Source organism: Muscardinus avellanarius (genome assembly GCF_963383645.1).
Source record: "Muscardinus avellanarius genome assembly, chromosome: 6".
Classification (NCBI taxonomy): Eukaryota; Metazoa; Chordata; class Mammalia; order Rodentia; family Gliridae; genus Muscardinus; species Muscardinus avellanarius.
In genome coordinates, this window is record NC_137791.1 from 37,394,790 (window position 1) to 37,416,282 (window position 21,493).

A 21,493-nucleotide genomic window follows, 5' to 3' on the forward strand; every position below is an offset into this window, starting at 1 on the left:
TGTGGTACTAGGGATGGAATCAGGGGCATTCTACCTTGAAGTTACACCCCTATCCCTATTTTTTATTTTTTTGTTTGGAAACAGGGTTTCACTAAGTTTCTGAGGGCTTCAGTAAGTATCAGAGGCTGTCTGAGAGCCTACAATCCTCGTGTCTTGGCCTCCCAAGTACTGGGATTACAAGCGTGTGCAACCACACCCTGCAACATATTATTTTATAATCAGAAAAATAAACAAAATTTATTAGTTAAATTACAGGGTCAATTTTAATGATATATAGGGAAATTTTTAAAAGGGAAATAATTATCTCTGATAAGGGCAATAGAGAAATATCTTGATAACTTGATATTTCAAAAACAAAAACCAGACCATTTAAAAGTAGAACTACTTTTTATTACTACCACCTACTAGCAATTATAAATAATATCAGTAATAAAATGCTTCTACGTTCTAAATTAAACAATTGTAATTGGGACAGAGACATTCACCACTCCCTCCCTAAATTCCTAACCCTTATCTCTTATATAATTTTTACTACAGTCACTTTGTTCTGTTAAACCAAAGACACACAATTGGATCTATGTGCCAGTAGCATGAAAAATTACTTAATATTACAAAAATTATCTTTAAGCTAATACAAAAAAATCACTAAAGTAATTTTTAACTTTCTATTTTCTAGGTACTGAGGAAGAAGATGAAGGAGATGACCTTCTCCTAAGTTCTGTGGATGAGTTCTGGTGGTTTCCCCACATGTGGAGCCACATGCAGCCCCATCTCTTCCACAATGAGTCATCTTTGGTGGAGCAGATGATTCTCAACAAAGAATTTGCCCTGGTGAGCACATTTTCTTATATTTTTCAAACTATGAATTGTGATATAATAGTGTATTATAAAATAATTTTTTTAGGTTGGATCCTAGAGAAATAGAATAAAACGAAATATATAAGTATATTTTGTGTGTTAAGAATGCATGTTGCTGTATAACATTTTATTTCAGGCATGTGTTGTATGTGGATGGTGCTGTGATGTGATCTTTATTTCACAGTAACATTTTTCATAAAGTAAGTCATTTTCAGAAATTTGCCCTCTCTTCTTTTATTTTAGAATTATTCTAGCATCTGTGAAAAAAAAATAGTATTTGCTCCATTATGTTCCTACTGCAATATAATTCAGCTCTCAAAAGGCATTCATTGCAGCCAGGTATAGTGGCACATGTTTATAATCCCAGTATTTGGGAGGCTGAGACAAAAGGATCACAGGTTTGTAGCCAGACTCAGCAAGTAGTGAGACTCTCATCAACCTAGAGAGACTCTGTTTCAAAATCAAAATAAAATAAGGTGGGAGCCAGGAGTGGTGGCGCATGCTTTTAATCCCAGCATTTGAGAGGCCGAGACAGGAGGATCAAGGTTCGCAGCCAGCCTCAGCTATTACTTAGTGAGGTCCTTTGCAATTCAGCGAGACCCTGTTTCCAAATAAAGAATAATAAATAGGACTGAGGGTGTAGCTTGGAGGTAGAACACCCCTGGTTTCCATCCCTAGTACCATAAAATAATTAATAATAATAATAATTAATAATAATAATAATAATAAGGTGGGGTGTATCTTGGAGGTAGAATGCCCCTGGGTTCCATCCCTAGTACCACAAAATAATAATAATAATAATAATAATAATAATAATAATATAATAATAACAACAACAACAATAACAATAAGGTGGGGGTGTATCTTGGAGGTAATATTTCCCTGGGTTCAACCCCATTGCAAAAAAAAAAACAGTCATGGATTGCAAGAATGAATGTAGTGAAGCAATGACTCAGACCAATAATAGCTCTCACACTTAGTATGTAACCATTTTCACCTGGAAGACTTTTTAAAGCAGATTTCTAGACCTCATTTGCAAAGATTCCAACTCAATATATCAGCAGAAAGGCATGAGAATTTGCATCACAATCTTCTCAGACAATACCCATGTTGCATGGGAAGAATCACTTGTTTAGTTGAGGGGTTAGTAAATTTATCCATTGGCCGAATCTGTACTGCTGCTTATTTTTCATGATACCTTAGCTAAAAAGTATTTAAATTTTACATTTTTTTTTAATTTTGTATTGGTGCATTGCAGTCATACATCTTGATGGGGTTAAAGATGGTGGAGGCATACATGCACACATCACTCATTTAGCCCTTCCCCAATTTCTACTCCAACCTCTTTCCTCCTTCTAATGTTTGGCTTACTGATGACTGATGTGTTTGTGAATGTACAGCATGTACATTAGGGAATTTCCCTCTTCTTCCCCTTTCATCTCTCACAGTCAAGTTGCTCATCTATGGTTTCTCCTTCTTCATGTAGAGTTCCTCCTATGACTCTTTTTCTCCCTAGCTTTCATAAATTAGAGAGATAATCTGATTTTTTTACTTTTTGTGACTGACTAACAGCATAATGTCCTCCAGTTTCATCCATTTCCTTTCAAATGACATAATTTTGTTCTTCTTTATGGCTGAGTAAAATTTCATCATGTACATATCCCACAGTTTTGTAATCCATTCATCTATTGATGGACATCTTGGATGGTTCCATAGTTTGGCAATTGTGGACTGTGCAACTATGAACATAGATATGCATGTATTAGTTTGGTAGTTTGGTTTCCATTTTTTGGGTAGATACACAAAAGTGGTATTTCTGGATTATATGGTAAATTCATTTCCATTCTTCTGAGGATCCTCCATACTGTTTTTCAAAGTGGTTGCACTAATTTACAATCCCACCAACAATGTATTAGAGTCCCTACTTCTCCACGTCCTCGCCACCATTTGTTATAATTTGTTTTTTGAATGACTGCCATTCTAATTGGAGTTAGATGAAATATCAGAGTAGTTTGGATTGGCATCTCTGATTGCTAATGATGTTGAAAATTTTTATACATTTATTGGCTATTTGAAATTCTTCTTTTATGAAGTGTCTATTTAGTTCACTTGCCCATTTTTAATTGGGTCATTTACTTTCTTAGTGCTGAGTTTTCTGAGTTCTCTGTTTATTCTGGATATTAGTCCTCTATCTGAGGAATAGTTGGCAAATTTTTTCTCCAATTCTATAGGCTCTCTGTTGAGGTTCTTGATAAATTCCTTTGCTGTAAAAAACTTCAGTCTAATGGAATCTCACGTTTTGATTCACCTTTTAATTTCTTGTGGATTTTACATTTTCTATGATCAACAAAAATAGAAGAAACAATAATATTTTGTGACATAAAATCATACAAAACTCAAATTTCAAAGTCCGTAAATAAAATTGTGCTGGATATGGCCACTTGCCACCTTTGTGTTTTGTCTGCAGCTGCTTTCCCACTGTACTGGCAGGCAGATTTGAACAGTTACAAAACTGAGCCAAAACGAGCTCAAAAAGCCTAAGCTATTTCTATACGGATCTTTACTGAAAAGTTTGCCAATCCCTGAACACTAATGCCACGAACACCAAATATCCCTTTAAAAATGTAAAAAGATAGCTAGGCATCCCAGTATTTTGGAGGCTGAGACAGGAGGATTGAGATTTGCAGCCAGCCTCAGCTACTTAGTGAGGCCCTCTGCAACTTAGTGAGGCCCTGTTTCAAAATAAAAATTAAAAAGAGGGCTGGGATGTAGCTAGGAGGTAGAATACCACTGGGTTCAATCACTATTACTGAGGGAAAACAAATGTAAAAAGAAAGGTTATCTCCGAAAAATACTCAGATGCATATTTTCACATCTTCACACAGAGAGACATATAATCATGAAAGGTTTGTGATAATCACAGGGCTCAAAGACCTTCAGCCTCCATTAGTAACTCCTATCATGAAAACCTAAGAATCCATCTGTAGGGTGTGGTCATTGCTATCTTTGTTTGTTTATTTATTTATTTATTTATTTATTTATTTATTTATTTATTTATTTATGGTACCAGGGTTCCTGGAAACCCTTCTACCTCTGGGCTACACTCCGATACACCTATTTTTTATATTTTTATTTGGAAACAGGGTTTCTTTGGCCAGCGAGGTTGACTTCGAACTTGCGTTCCTCCTGTCTCCACCTCCCAAGCGCAAGATTACAAGCGTGCATCACCATGCTGGCTTATCTTTCTTTTTTTGAAAGCCATATTTGGAAGCATAACCCATAAGTGAATACAGTATTTTATGAAGTGGTGCCTAGTTGTTAAGTTAATGGCTCGCCCCTCTTCCCATCTCTAAATTTGCAGGACAGATCTACACAAATCATCCTTACTAGTAAATGTGGATAGCATAAAAAGCAATTATGATCATATACCCAAGCACTAGCAAACCTTGTTTGAATCTTCACCTTCCAGCAATGGCTGCTAAGTCTTGAACAAATTACTTAGAGTCTGTGCATCTCTTTCACCCCAGTGTAAAAGTGAGGATAGTAAAAATAACTATTATATAGAATTGCTATGAGGATATGTGTAATATGCTTTGAATAGTGCCTGACAGTCAATAAGCATTCAACAGGTATTAATTATCCAATTATGTCCTTTTGAATGCAGACAAGTATACAGTTATACTACAATGGTTTGGATAGTGGTGTGTGGTGTGTGTGTGTGTGTGTGTGTGTGTGTGTGTGTGTGTGTGTTTACAAGATGCTGGTTTTCATTTAACCTTTATGGAAGATTTAATAAATTGTGTACTGCTTCATAGCAACATAAAATTAAGTAAATTTTCCCTTTTCAAAAATAAACTTTCCTTAGGCTGGGCATTGTGGCGCACACTTGTAATCCCCGCACTTCAGAGGCGGAAACAGGAGGATCGCGCAGGTTTGAAGCCAACCATGCTGGCTTAAGAGAACCTGTTTCCAAATAAAAAATATAAAATAGGTCTGGGAGTGCAGCCCGGAGGTAGAAGGATTTCCAGGAACCTCAGCACCACCAACATAAATAAATAAATAAATAAATAAATAAATAAATAAATAAATAAACTTACCTTGAGTAAGCAGGCTAAATTTTTTTTGGCGCAGTTACCTTGAATTTAAACCCTGTTTATCATTTGGTATTAACCTCCCCACTCCATTACCACTCTGTAGCATTGAGTTTTAGGTTTGTAGGTTATGTTTTATAAAGGCTGATTTTACCTGTTTATGTAATTTATTATTTAAATGCCATGCTGAGAGGTCTGGGAAAGACTCAGATGTAATTGCTTTGTAATGAAACGTTGAAAGCTATTTAGAGTCCATTCAGAGCAATTACGTTTGTTTAGTCAGGGTGACTAGATGCTAGACTTCAATCTATAAATATATCCTGCAAAAAAAATGATCTCTTTATGTGTTACGTAGTCAAAATATTACAACTAAAGTGAAGTCTGTTAAACACATGTACTAAATTACTAAATTGACATCGTCTTTTCCTCCAAGAGTTCAACTCAGTAAAACCCCGAATGTTTCAAGCAGTGATGTTCAGAACCCCACTTTCACTGTGAATGTAACTTGATAGTAAGTGTGCTTTACAGAAAGCCAAGAATTTTTTTTTTTTTTTTTTTTTTTTTTTTTTTTTGGTGGTACTGGGGTTCCTGGAAGCCCGTCTATCTCCGGGCTACACTCCCAGACCTATATTATTTTTGGAAACAGGGTCTCCTAAGCCAGCACGGCTGGCTTCGAACCTGCGCGATCCTCCTGTCTCTGCCTCCCAAGCGTGGGGATTACAAGCGTGCGCCACCACGCCCGGCCAAGAAATATTTTTTATAAAGTTTTTATCTTTCCACATCCAGGTGGCACTTTATTTTATTATTTATTTTGTACTAGTAAGGATTGAACCCAGGAACATTCTCTGAGCTACACCCCCAACCCTTTTTATTTTTGTTGGAAACAGGATCCCACTAGGTTGCTGAACAAAGCCTCACTAATATTACTGAGGCTGTCTTTGAACCTGTGATCCTCCTGTCTCAGCCTCCCAAGTTCTGGAATTACAGGTGTGAGTTATCATACCTACCCAGGTGACACCTTAAAACAAACAATATCAAAATAAAAAAGGACAGTGGAAAGTAGACATGAGATGCTTGCAGGCTAAATCTTACACCAAACTGCTAATAGCAAGTTCTAATACAGTTGGCAAGTTTTTAAATGTCTTCATGTCTTACTTTCCTCCACTGAAATGGTAATGACTTCTTTTTTATTCTCTACAAAGTTTTTAGATAATTAATTTACATCAACTCATCTGCCAGCCAAAAGCACTGGACCAGATAATGCCACTGATCAATTCCAGCTTTACAATTCTGTGATCACTGACATCAGTCCACAAATTTGGAATGAACATCTTAAAGTATTCATTTAGCTTCACTTGAACCAATTATAGAAAGTGATTTTTAAACTGAGTGAGAATGTAGATGGATAAAAAATAAAAAATGTTTAAATCCCCTTTTTATTTCATTTGTCCTGATATTTCTAACTATTTCTTCATGTGACCTTGAGTGCAGGATTGTCAGTTGACAACACAGTTGTTCTCATAGAATTTCTAGATGTGATTTAAGTGGCATATTGATAGCTTTGTATTGATATTTCAAAAATAGTTTAAAAGATAATCAACTGGTATGGTCTTGATTGTGGAATTCTCTGAATTATTTCTGGAGAGGGTTGATTTTCTGTAATAACATTTAAAAATTATGAGAGTAACATATTTCAATGCTGTTTCTTTGTTTCTTAAACCTTTCATTTTGGAAGAGGCTTTATTAGTGTAAATTACTGCCATTGTTTAATCTGTGCACCAATTATGCAGTATGGAAATATGTGTGTATATGGATATTGTGTGTACATATATGCTTACTCCATGAGCACTACTGCATGCAGCTTGAGTATTATGGTTGTGTATGTATGTGCTTGATACATGAGCATAAATTTTTTGTCTTCCATGTTGATGTTTTAATGATGTAAATTTTCATTATATTTATATTTCTTTATATTTAATTGAATAGCAAGGTACCTTATTCATAACTAAGCAAACAAAGATGCTTGACATAAAGACATAGGTTTTTAAATTTTGCTTTTAAGCTATACACTTTTATGAAATCTATATAAATGTTTCATATTTAGATAAGATATTCATAAAGTGAAAGTGTTAGCATATTCAATTAGTTATACAGATGGTAATATTTAAAAGAAATAAAGAAATGTGATAGTTGAATTAATGGCACAATGAGATGATGAAACTGAAAAAAAGCTGCCTATCCATGTCTGCCATGCCTACATTTTACTAGATTATAGCATTGTGCTGTACAACAAATAAAAGATGTCAAAACTAATAAGGTATAAAATAGGGAATTTAGAAAAATTGATACCTGTGCATTATTATTATTTATGTTAAAAATAATACAATCTGAAGCATCTGGAAGAGAAAGGAAAAGAAATTGTGCAGTATGTAACAATATGGATGAAACTTGAGACAGCTTTATGCTATTAAATAGGCCAATCAGAAGAAGACAAATACTGCATGATTCCAATTTCTTGATATACCTAACATAAAAGAATGGAATGGTGGTTGCCAAAGACTGGGGGGAAGTTTTTAGGTATTGTTTCTTTGAATACCTTTGTGTTTATTTCCCTCTTTCTATTCTTTCTGGTACCCACATTCCACATACACTGGAGCTTAATAGTGTGTCACATTTCTCTGAGGGCTTAGTCATTTTTGTAACTCTTCTCTGTTCTTCTGTGTCTTTAACCATGATTTGTTTTAGCTTCTTAAACACATTTAAGTCATAGTCTGCTAAGTGTAGCATATAGATTCTCACTAAAGGGAGTTTCTACTGTTTGTTTAATTTTCTGTTTCTTTGCATCCCTTGTAATTTTTGTTGAAAACTGAACATTTTAGACATTCTAGACACTGATTCCTTCTTCTCCTCTCCAGGGTGCCTTTTGTTTTATTTACTTGTTATATTGTTTAGTGACATAGCTGGACAATTTAAGATATTTCTTTCCCCGGAATGTGCAGCTTTGTGCTGCTTCTCAGAAAGAGCACAGGCATGTTGATAAGACAGTAGTTAGGGCAGGGTTCCTGGGAGCCTTCTGTTAAGCCATCTACCTCTGGTATAACCTTAAGCCAGATGTGAGCCTTCACTGATTACCAGCTATTTTACAGACTGCTTTCAACACTGCCTTAGGGAACAGATCACTCCATATTGTGACCTAAGAAAGTGTGTTGCTCTTTGCAGAATCAGTCTTTGAGGTCAGTCTAAAAGGCTCTTTCTGTTAACTTATATTTAGTGTATGATTAGCTTGTTGTCTCTCTTAATTAAAATAACAACAGACTAATCCTTGTTTTCCTCAAAATCTTTATTGCCTTAAAAAATGGTCTTGGAATTTAATTTTCCCACATTCTATTCCCCAAACTGTCAGGTTCTTTGAGAAGAACATTTGAGTTCACTTTTCTTATGACCTCTTTCTACTCTGGAGCACTCTCTCTCCTACAGAGATGCTGGTGGTGGTTACAAAGATTTGCTTCTGTCAATGGCATACCTAGGTTACTGGGATGGTTTCTTGGTTGGTTTCTGGGTTCTGTTCTTCCTGGCTTGCCTCTCCCGGTATGGAATCACCACTCTACAACTGGAATGGGTCAAGAGAAAATTTGAACCTCAGTATTCTTGACTTGCTGCTCCTGAGTACAACTGTTGTGCTCAATAAGTGGAACAACACAAAGGAAGTGAACTCTCAGTCTCCCATTTGCTCTTGACTAAAAGAGGTTTCACACAGAGAGCTTCTATACACATAGGTGGAAGCCAGAGAAATTCCAGAGGCTGCCATTCCCAGAGATAAATCATAACCATAAACTGGGAGCTTGAGATAAGCATTCTGTCACTCTAAAAGAGGAACAGGTATGAAAGGTCATGGCTCAATAACTGTCTTGTCAACCTTGATACATTTTCTTGAGTAATTTTGTCTTCATTTTCCTTAAGTCCTGTATTAATTTTCCAGAGACTTTTTTTTTTTTTTTTTGGTGGTGGTGGTACTGGACGTGGAACTTAGGGGCTTTCTACCTCTGGCCTATACTCCCAGACCTATTTTATACTTTATTTAAAAACAGGGTCTCACTAAGTTTCTGAGAGCCTCACTAAGTAGCTAAGACTGGCTTTGAACACTTGCAATCTTCCTATCTCAGCCTCCTAAGCACTGGTTATTATAAGTGTGCACCACCACATCCGGCCTTCCAGAAACTTTTAAATGATAGTTTATTAACAATTTTTACCACTTTGGAACATTTCAGTGGGAGAAGAGCTACAGAGCTCCTTACACCACCATTTGAGAAGTCAAAATTCTGCCATTTTTTTGGCTAATTTATGGTAACAGCCTCCTCACTGGTCTCCATTTCCATTCATGATCTTTTTGAGTCCATTTTTTTTACAAAGAAATTACATTGAAATTACCTTTTAGCTTGTAATTCAGACTTTGTGACCCCCACAATACCTTAAAATAGGCCACAAGGCCTAAGTATCTGGCACCTTATTTCATCTGCTAGAAGTATCCATCTAGTTTTTTATTTTGTTTATTTTTTTATTTTAGAATTTTATTGGTACAATATAATTATACATGGTAACGAGCTTCAAAGTGATGCATTTATATATGCCTATTGTCTAATATGTTCAATGACTGGTTTCTGGAAGTCGTCAGTATGTCTTCAATCACATAGTTGTTAGTTCCTGATGACATCCATCAGTCTTTACTGCTGACATAATTGCACTGGGATCTTTCCCCTGGTTTAGTGACTTTGGCCTTGATGCCAAAGTTTCCTAGATTTTCCTATGAATTATTATTATTATTATTATTATTATTAATTATTATTATTATTATTACGGGTCTGGGGATGGAACCCAGGGACATTTGACCTCTGAGCTCCACCTCCTGCCCTATTTTTTATTCTTTATTTTGAAACCGGGTCTCACTGAGTTGCAGAGGACCTCACTAAGTAGCTGAGGCTGTCCGTGAATCGTGATCCCCCGGTCTCAGCCTCCCAAATGCTGAGATTACAAGCGTGCACCACCACACCCAGATTCTTTCTATGAATTATTGCTGACCTACTCCAACTAGGCTATTTAGAACTTGAATTTGAAAGAGTATTTTCTTTCCTTCCATTTCATACACTAGCATATACACTTTAAAAAAATATACAGCCGGACATGTTGGTGCAGGCTTGTAATCCCAGCATTTGAGAGGCCAAGACCAGAGGATCGCAGTTCGTGGCCAGCCTCAGCTACTTAGTGAGGCCCTTGCAACTCAGTGAGACCCGGTTTCAAAATAAAGAATAAAAAATAGCTCTGGGAGTGTAGCTCGGAGGTAGAATGCCCCTGGGTTCCATCCCCAGTACTGCAAAAGAAAAAAAAAGTATAAATGTTGGATTAAAGAATATTTTTAGTGGCATCATCCTGTATAATTTCAAGCACTCATTTTGGCCATATAAGAGGCTTGAGAAAATATAGCTTTTGTCTCTTTTATACCTGCAAATAAACTACTTGTCTTTTCATCTCACCTTCTATTTTCTATTTTCCTTGCTCCCCAAGGATGAGACAACTTTTATTTTACCCCATCTTTTAATACACCTCAATCCCTGTAATCACTTACGTTAATTTTGTGCCAGCATTGCCCTCCTATTTTTACATTTAAACTCTGTGGTGTGATATAAAAGCATCTGCAATTGATAATAATTTCCTTTGTGATGCTAGAATTTTTAGACTAGGTATTTGGATAAAAACTCACTGTGGTTTTAGAAATATTTTGTTTGTTAAATGTCTATTTTTTTAGACTTTTTTGTGGTTTTGAAAATATTTTGTTTGTCATGTGTATTTTTCATAAGAGTGTTTTAAAATCTTAAATCAGAGTAGCCAAAAAAAGTATTTTTTATTGTGAAAAGGCATTAAATAATAGAATCAAACACTAATGGCATTTCCCTGGAAGACAGAGCAGTGAAAATTTGCTAAATGTTTAGAAAATGGAAGATGTGCGTGACCTTGAAAATAGTTAATTCTATTTATTGGAAACCTGTGATGAATAAAATGGCCTTAGGAAGGAAGAAAATAATAAAATCACAGTGAGAAAATTATAAAACACCAGCCAGAAAACTTTAAGGTCATTGATATGAGCACTTAAATGATTTTGTTGTTGCATATAGAACACTTATTTACAGATGGCATTTTATAGTTTAAAAGTATTTTTACACATGTATGTGATCAGTAGACATGGCTCTTCACCATTATGTCTGTTAATTTGCTCTTTAAGTATACATATATTTCTCATATATTTTCTCAAAGTGTTATTCACAGACACAATTTTTTTTCTTTTTTATCGGTGCATTGTAGTTGTACATCTTAATGGAATACAAATGGTAGAGGCATACACACACACATTACCCAATTAGCCCTTCCCCAATTCCCACCCCATTCCCTCCCCTCTCCCTTCTTCTCATGTTTGGCTTAGTGATTGACTTTGATATGTTTGTATATGTACATCATGTGCATTAGAGAATTTCCCTCTTCCCCCTCCTATCTCTCTCAGTTGGGTCACCTTATTTGCTCATCAATAATTTCTCTTTCTTTGTCTAGAGTTTCTCCTATGACCCTTTTTTTGCCCTAGGTTCTGCATATTAGGGAAAGAATATTATTTCTTATTTTTTGTGACTAATCTCACTGAGGATAATGTCCTCCAGTCCCATTTTCTTGCAAATTATGTAATTTTGTTCTGCTTTATGGCTGAGTAAAATTTCATTGTGTACATATGCCATAATAATCCATTCATCTGTTGATGGACATTTTGGCTGGTTCCATAGTTTGACAATTGTGAATTGTACAGCTATGACCATAGATATGCATGCATTAGTTTTGTAGTTTGGTTTCCATTCCCTTGAGTTCATACCCAGAAGTGGTATTGCTGTATCATATGGTAGGGACATTTCCATTTTTCTGAGGATTCTCCATATTGTTTTCCAAAGTGGTTGCACTAATTTGCAATCCCACCAACAATGCATTAGAGTTTCCACCTCTCCACATTCTCACCAGCATTTGTTGTTGTTTGTATTTTGAATGATTGCCAGTCTAGTTGGAGTTAGATGAAATCTCAGGGTAGTTTTGTTTGCATCTCTGATTGCTAATAATGTTGAGCATTTTTTCATACACATATTGGCCATTTGAATTTCTTTTTATATGAAGTATCTATTTAGTTCACTTGCCCATTTTTGGTTGGGTTATTTGTTTTTGTAGTGCTGAGTTTTTTTTAGTTCTCTGGATATACTAGATATCATTCCATTATCTGAGGAATAGTTGGCAAATTTTTCTCCCATTCTATAGGCTCTCTGTTGAGGTTCTTGATAGTTTCCTCTGCTTTACAGAATCTCTTTAGTTTAATGCAATCCCATGTACTGGTCTGCCATTTAGTTTCTTGTGCCTTTGGGGTCTTGTTGAGAAAGTTCACAGACACAACTTGTCTATCATTATATTTTATTTTAGGACAGTATTGTCTATCACAAACTTTCCTACTTTCATGTTAATATGTTTGTGTTTCATTCAAAGTAGCTAAGATTATATACCTATATATTTAACCTATTATTTATGCTATACCAACATTATTATATTACAATAAATGAGATATGCATTGGTCACTGAAAAGCTTCAGTATTTTGAATAATTTATTGTTTTAACAAGTTGAGTGGATAGCTCTTCAAAATATATAATTTACTGCTTTCAATTAATAAATATGCACTGAACATTACATCACATTTTTTACAAAGACTAAAGATTTTAACTGTTAAAAACTTACAGATAGTTCTGTACTGAGAAAAGCATATGTTGTATAAAACCTCGATTAATATGGACAATTAAAATATACACATTAAATAATGACTGGTAATTGAGAAAGATAAAATATATGTATTTTTCCTTATATCTACATATTGAAAATAGGTAAAGAGTTTTATATTCTTTTATACAAGTAGGATAACACTGTTTAGTAAAGTTCTTGGTTAGCTTATTCAAGAAGTCTCTGAGGTTCTCATCAATTCCTATTTCCACCAAACCCACAAAATGAATAATAGCATGAACTTTTTGCCTGCAAATTAGAATTGGTATTTCATTAGCTATTAATATTCATACTGCTTAGCAAAGGATTTAGAGAAAAATGGCTTTTCTTGTCATGTGTTATATCATTGTAAGCCCTTGACTTGTTGATCTGGTATTGGCAGGTAGATGAAAGAATTTTCCTTAGACAGAAAATCTCTATAATACATATTTATCTATCTGATTTTACTAGCAAACGGCAATAGCAGACCCACCCCATCCCCCAAATTCCTATTTTAACCTGACCATCTTTTTTCTGTCTAGAATCTATTTTATTTTTGAACATGTTTAACCTCAACAGAATAAATGCCATTTACTAAATGCATTTTAATATTGAGTAGCAATAATTGAAGGAAATTAACTATTAATATCACCCAAGATGCATTAAGTCTTAAATCTGCCTATTTTGAATCCCTTGTTACCATTATTCTTGGTAAGTTTAAAACCTTAAAAAATATTATTTAAGCTTTGCTTTATATCTATAGTTTTAAGCTTTCAAATATTTAATGTAGTTATATATCATACTGAGTTCAAAGTAACACAAACATACATGGGCACAATATTTAGTGTGTTTCCCTCCTGACCCCACCCCTTTCTAAACCTTTCCCTGGACATGTTAGTGGAATTGGTAGTGATACTTCATATACGAACATAGCATTATTTGAATTGTTTCAGTTGGGTGTGATGGTGCATGCTTGTAATCCCAGTGCTTAAGAGGCTGAGACAGGAGGATCGTGCAAGTTCAAAGCAAGCCTCAGCTACTTAAGTGAAGATCTCAGCAACTTGGTGAGACCCTGTTTCCAAATAAAATATACAATAAGTCTGGGAGTGTAGCCCAGATGTAGACAGCCCCTGGGTTACATCCCTAGTACCAAATAAATAAATAAATAAATAAATAAATAAATAAATATTAAAATTAAAAATTTAAAAAATTAAAAATAATAAAAATTGTTTATTATTTTTCTTTTCCTTATGCACCTTTTCCTCCCTATTTCCTTCCATTATTCTGCTGGTCTCTTTCCTCATTTATTTAAAGTCACTTTAGTTTCCTATTTTCTCTCTGGTCCAAAAGTAAGAAAAAAAATATAACCCTTTGCTTTCTGCAAGGGTACACTTAGCATAATATTCTCTAGTTCTATCCATTTTTTCAACAAGTTACATGATTTTGTTATGAATGAATAAATTTCCATTGTGTTATTTTCACTATCTGTTCATCTGTTACAGAAACCTAGGTCTGTTCCATAGTTTACCCATTATGAGGTGTGCTTCTATAAACATGAATATGATTGTGTTACTATACTATTCTGACTTTATATCATTTGGAAAGATGCCAAGGAGTGGTATAGCCAGATCATTTGGTGGTTCCATTTCTAGTCTTTTGAGATATCTCCACACTCATATTCATATTGGTTGTACTAATCTGAAATCCTACAACAGTGTATAGAAGATAAGTTCAAGTGCTAATATATGGAACAATTGCAACAGAAGTTTTCTCTCCAAGATATAAGCTGATAAATAAGTGATATTTAATTTACTTGATTTAAAGTAAATTAATATTTTCTCTGATTAATGAGTTCTTTTGTATTATATAGAACAATAGACTATTCAAAATATACAAATGAAAAAGTTATGTTCTTCTGATGGAAACAGAGCCTCAGTTATTTTTAAACATAAGAATCCTTCCCTGTGTGACATGAATTTACACTGAATATGCCATTACCTAGTTTCTCAGTGTATAACTTAATCCCATATAGTTGATTTCAGACCATTTTGTTTGCAATTCCATCTTTGCCAGTTACTTACATGAGCAATCTTGTCAAATTAAATTTATGTGCTTTAATTTTTAAGTGTGCAACTTTGGGATGACCATCTCTACCTTACCAGATTTTGTGAGAATTAGATGTTATGTTCACCTGTAATATTTATGTAATTTTCCAAAAAATGCCTGCTATAGAAGTCTATCAAAAGTATATACTACCCCCATTATTATCATCCTCATCATCACCATCATCATTGTCATATTTTTTCAAGAGTCATACTATCATTTCTTTGAGATAAGAAGTAGATGATGCATAGACAGCCAAGTGACTTTTTCAAGCTCATGTATTATTCAAATTGAGAGAAAAACAAGACATTTTAATTTGCTTTGCAATCTACCATCTACCCACAATTCTAAGGTGGCCACAAAATTTAATGATAAAAATAGACTAATATCTTTCTCAACATTCCAAAAAAGCATGGATAATAAAAGTTGCCTTTTTATATTTATTTATTTATTTGTTTATTTATTTATTTGTTTATTTATTTATTTATTTTAAATTTAGGGGCATCTATCTCTGAGCTATACTTTCAGCTCTACTTTTTATTCTTTAGTTTGGAACAGAGTCTCACCAAGTTGCAGAAGGCCTCATTAAATAGCTTAGGGTGGCTGCAAACCTACGATGATCCTTCTGTCTCAGCCTCCCAAGTACTGTAATTATAGGTATGCACCACCATGCCTGCCTGGCTAAAAGGGTGTGTGTGTGTGTGTGTGTGTGTGTGTGTGTGTGTGTTATTTTGGGTTGAATCCAGGGGCATTCTTCCTCGGAACTACACTCCCAGCCATTTTATTTTCTGTTATAAAACAGGAGTTTGCTAATTTGCTGAGTGCCTTACTAAGTTGCAGAGGTTGGCCTTGAACTTGTGACCCTCCTGTCTCAATCTCTGTCTTAGCATTCTCACTGTTATAATCTAAAACACTGATCACTTAACTTAAAAAAGGAAGATTTATTTTCTCAGGGTTTTTCATGGAGATTTCGGGTCCATTTTATGTGAGGCTGCGGACCACAGATCTCAGAGTGTGGCAGTAAGAGGCAGAGAGACAAAAGCACAAAGTCTAGTTCTCACATTATAAAGGCTGGAAATAAGAGACAGCAAGTAAGCACAATTCCTCAGTCCACACCCCGAGGCCCACCTTCCCTAACTGCACACTACAGTCTGAGTTACTGCCAAGATAAATCCACATGAGCAGATTACCTACTAATGAGGTTACAAGCCTCATGACCTAACTCAGTTCATCTTGAGCACTTCGGATCACTCTACACTTGACTGTAACATTCTGTCCCTGGCTACTGCAGAGTTCATGCTCAGTTTGGAATGTAAAATTCATTTAGTCTATCTCTTAAGTTTCCAAAGTCTTAACAGTTCAATCATCACTCAGAAATCCAAAAATGAACCTTTTTTCTGTGAGCCCCTATAATAGAAATAAAAGCAAAGTACACATCCAATGTCCAATGGTAAGGAGCAAACATTAGCATTCCAAATGGGAGAAACAGGACCATAGGAATAAGGGATGAAACCCAGCAAAGCAAACATTTCACCCTCAGCTCCATTTCTGGCCTCTAGGGTCCATGGCAATGAGATGCTATCTCCAAGGGCCTTGGCAGCCCTGCCCCCTTTCACCCATCTCACTTTTTCCACAACATCATTTCTCTGGGTCATAGTTTTATAGATGCCTTCCCCACCAAATTGTGAATCTATAAAGTCTCTCTTCTTTACTTTCTGCTCCCAAAATTTGCTGTACAATTCACTGAATATAGATAGCAGTATTCATAATGCAGTTTGAATATTGTTGTTTTGAGATTTCCTCTGCCAATTTATTACTCAACCCATCATCTCTAAATTCAGACTCACATAAAGTTTAAGGACAGGGCAAATTCCAGTAAGTTTTTGAAGTGTAACATAATGTGGCCTTTTATTCCATTTTCCTATGGAGTCTTTTGTCCTTCAAAATTTCCTAAGAACAGTCTATACCATCTATCTTTCTAGCCACATTCTGGCCCTTAAAATTTCTCCTCAAAGCAACAGTGCCAAAGACTCAATGCACATGGTCAGACTTAGATATATCTGTGATTCTACTCTTTTGGTACTAATTTCTGTCTTAGAATTCTCACTGATATAATCTAAAAGATCGACCGAGGAAGGAAGATTTATTTGCTCAGAGTTTCCCTTGGAGACTTGGGGGTTTATTCCATCTGAAGCCAAGGACTGTGAATCTCAGAGAATGGCAGCAGGAAGCAGAGAGAGGGTGAGAACAAGGCTTAGTTCTCACATCATGGAGACTGGAAGCAAAAGAGAGCAAGTGAGCAAGGTTAATCCAAGGTATAAGCACAACCCCTAAGACCCAACCCCAGGGACCTACACCACCAGCCTAGGTTACCACCAAGATAAACCCATTTGAATGGATGTAATTACTGATGAGTTTACAACCCTCGTGACTTAACTATATCAGCCTTGAGCTCTTCAGGACCACTCTAGATCTGACCATAATAGCCTCTCAAGTACTGGCACTGAAAGCCTGCATGCCACTTCTGACTCCATTCTTCTATTACCTTATTTCCAATGCCTTTGTCTCTTCCTTAATTTCTTTTCTTGACAGACAATTAACTAATATACATTATATACTAAGCACTTTATTTGGCACCAGAGGTGCAAAATGAGTAAGATCCTGCTTTTTATCAGAGATTTTTACTTAGGAGATTGATGGGGTGAGTATAATAAAGTGTCATTTCTTGGGTTTTAAAAAAATGAACATAACATAGTAAAGCCACAAACAATGATAAAGAACACAAAACAATGCATAAAATAATGTGCTCCAGTCCTGCAATAATATATAAATATATTTATATTTATATATTTAACAACAACTATTGATGGGTTAAGAAACAACTGTCTGTGTTTGACCTGCTCTCTGTCTTGTGTGTTTGATGTGCTAAGAATGGGTTTCATATTTTGTTTCATATTTTCAATGAGTTGTAAAATTCAAATAAAGAAGAAAATGTAGGACAGAGGCTGTACATTGCCGAGAAAGTGTACAAAACTTAAATCTATATGCATAATGACCTAGAAGAGAATAGATCAAACTGGAATCACAATGATGAGTAGCATTCTATGAGCCTATAATTACTGCACCTTCTGTGCCTTTAGAAATATGAAATATGTGGAATATAAAAATTCTAGTTACAGTTGCCTTGATGAATCTTCAAAAGGAGCATAAAAATTTGAGGAAAGTAGAGGAAATGGATTTTATTTTAGAGAAGGAATTGATCTGGGAATTAGGAGATGAAATCAAGTAGCTCATGTAGAGCATAAACAGAGGAACTCTTTACCCTACGTGTTAGGGCTTCAGGAAACCTGCATCCAACTGTATTATTTGCCTTTGAATATAATTGTACCATTGGAAATAAAAATTTCACATCCCTAATTAATTTATTATAACTTATTACTCTCCAATAACCTTCTAGACAACTATTCTTATGTATGAACAATACATAAAGTTAGGCTGCTTAGCAACAGATCATGGAAATTTTTATTTCTATATTCTCATTGTATACTTCAAATGTCTTTAGTTCTTGGTTGTCATTTCTAAGTGCATACTCAGTGCCAATTTTTATATTTTCCTTAATAGCATGAGGCCAGAGTTTGCTTGTGAAGACAAAGTGTCCACCTAAATTACTACACTGTTCAGCTTTTGTTCCAGATAGTGGGAGTTTAGAAGTCCTTGCCCATCAGATGTAGGCATAGGTCATGGTGTGATGCTTCCAAGAAAGCTCCAGGAGGAGGTTATATCCAGCTGGTTCTGCCATTTTCCTTTGTTCCTTTCTCTTAAGGTCCTGGGGGTAGACTTATGAGGTTCACTTTCAAACTCTTGAGGAAAGGCCAAGATGATTAGAGACTTCAACTTTTGACATTCTTGAACTACTAAACCAACGTGAGCAACTAGGTATCTCCAGATGTGTCATTGCTGGGGAAGAAGAAAAATATTTTTTTCTTTTTTAATTCACTATTTTGTTTTTGTTTTTATTATTTTGGCACAAAAGTTTAACCAACTAGCTATTTAACAGAGCTCTCTAATGCTTTTCCATTGTGTTTTTTTTTTACTTAGTTTACTTTGAGGTTTGCTTACCTTTAAGTTGCCCCCATTATCTAGATTTGATAAACCCTCCAAAGAAATATTTATATAGAATAATACCTTAAAACATTATAGCCGAGAACTTGTTAAGAAGTGTTTATAGTGAGATTTTATTCCTATTTGTCAGTTAGTTATTACATAGCAGTTTTGTAAATGGATTCTTAAAATGGTCAATAATAGCATAATTAACTCTTATTGACAAATTTTACTTTCATTATTTCAATGATTCAAAGTGTTTTTAATTATTAAATGACAGTGGAATAAATGAGAGATAATGTTTTCTTATTAATATTATTTAACTCCTGCTGTGCAGAGTATACCTACTAAAATTAGGTAATTCATCAGAGTTGTAGTTACCACATATTTTCCTTCCCATCCCCTTTTCCTTTTAGCCTTATTGAGTTTGAAAAACACTTTTAGCCTGATAATGTCTTTTACACCTTATTTTCCATGGCTGAACATTGTCAACATTCCATGGTTATCTTTTAATAGTTAATACTTTGGTTCCTTACAGTCATTTCTGCACTAATGAGTAATGTGGGAAAAGAGAAATTATTTCCAAACATGTTGAGAGTAGAGGGATTTAAAGCTGGTTAGTAATATAGGAGAATTGAGGTGTTTGATGTGAACTCATTTTAAGTATGAGAATTGTATTTATGCTTTTATTTTCAAATATGATAACCATTTCAATGTAACAAAATGGAAATGTATCAATTCAGTATAATTTTAATTTGGAGTGTGAATATATCTATAAAAATATAATTTAATTACCTTCATAGACGTCTAATCAAGTGAACAAAATTATTCTTTTAACTTTCTTGAATATATAGGTCCCGGTTATTAACATAAGCTTATCTTCTGTCTGATGACATTTAACCTGCTTCACATAATAGTAAAGGTTCCAGAAAATTTTAGACATCACAGATTGAATTATTTTAACTTAGAGAAAGCACAAGATGTCATAGAAGGACAAATTATAATAACACCTTGTATTTTGGGGGTGGGGAGGAAAGTGACAACCAAAAAAATGGCTCATGCAAATACCAAATGTTTTAAACATTTTCTCATAAATGTGTTAAGCTGACATTAAGGGGGAAAAATGCCTCCTAAGGGAAATCTCAGCTTGATTCAAAAATAATATTAGAAAAGTATTCCATTGCTAAAGGAAAGTAATAGTTTATGCAAATCTCCTATTTCTACAGTGATGTCTTTAAATTAATGATTCTAACACCCATAAGCTATATCACAGCAGAAGTATCCAAAAAGTTTGAAAATGTGTCTAGAGTCAGAAAATGAAGTGCATTTTATCCAGCTTCAAAAAAGGCCATTAACCTTCTTTGACTTGTCTTTTTTACACATATCCACATCGTTAGCTATTACCTCTAAAACAGTGTTTTACTTCATGAAAAATAAACAAAAGTAGAAGATTTAAAAAAAAACCTAATGTGTGCTAGAGAAAAGGTATGCCAAGATTAATTTAGGATTTTTTTTACTTAAGACAAAATAACAAAATAAATAGTAAAAAAAAATGGTGTGATTTGTATTAATCAAAATTTTGAATATTTTCTCTTTGCATTATTCTGTTATGGGACAATAATATCCCCTAGAAATAAATGTTATAGGACCATGATCTCTCTTCCTTGGTTCTTGCTTCTCAAGAGAAATTTTTCAAACAGAAAATATAAGTAGGGGAATATAAGAGGTTTATTTAGGTAAATGGTAAGTATAGTTTAAGAGAGGGTCATGATAAAGGGGGAACCTTCTAGAGAAGGGTTCTGAAGTAGGCCACTTCCTGGAGTGAAAATCTGGCTGTCGTCTTCCACATGGTGAGCTTCATTTAGTCTGGAACCTTTCCCCTTATGTATATACACTTGGAGTAGCCAGTATCTCTTTTCATACTACCACTTAGTACTTTTGCACTGTTTATGCCATGTTAGAAACTTTCACCTAGATGATTAAATGAAATCTCAGGGTGAGGTGTGTGTGAGTAAAGTGGCAATCTAAATGACAGTATAACATCCGAGGCTATCTTTGGATTAGTTTAGTATTCTGCTATCTCTGAAGTTCTTTAATCACAGACTAGGGATGATGGAATTCCATGCTTCCTCTCTTTAGGGCTTGCTTGGTTTCCTCTCAGGTCTCTTCTATTCCTGCCCTTACCTGCTCATTTCTGTTGAGCTTCCCAACAATGCTACTATAAAAACAATGAAATAATGGAAAATAAATAGCATTTCTGTTTCCATCTGTCTCTTACAACATGTGAGAATCTTAAATGTTATCATTTATTCCAGGATAAAGGCATTACTCAGAAGTTAAATACTTAAATCAAATTTCTCTTTCTACTAAATCAGATCCAGAACTGGCTCTTTCCATAGTGGGGAGGCCACAATGACAGAACCAGCACTCAGAGGCAGCTCTACACTCTTTGAGTTATGCAGCATCATTTTGCTGCCCTCCACCTCCAGAGGCCCTTGCTGTTTTCTTTCTTCCA

At 34.8% G+C, this 21,493-nt stretch overlaps 1 protein-coding gene across 1 annotated transcript in view; it reads left to right on the forward strand.

Moving 5' to 3' along the window:
• Positions 1-21,493, forward strand: part of LOC308264450 (bifunctional heparan sulfate N-deacetylase/N-sulfotransferase 4) — a gene marked incomplete at both ends in the record, with an annotated part of 325,680 nt that overhangs the window by 161,494 nt on the left and 142,693 nt on the right. Inside the window, one exon of the mRNA XM_080697735.1 lies at positions 677-831. Within this exon, the coding sequence (XP_080553861.1) occupies positions 677-831 (155 nt within the window). The remainder of the gene's footprint in view (positions 1-676; positions 832-21,493) is intronic.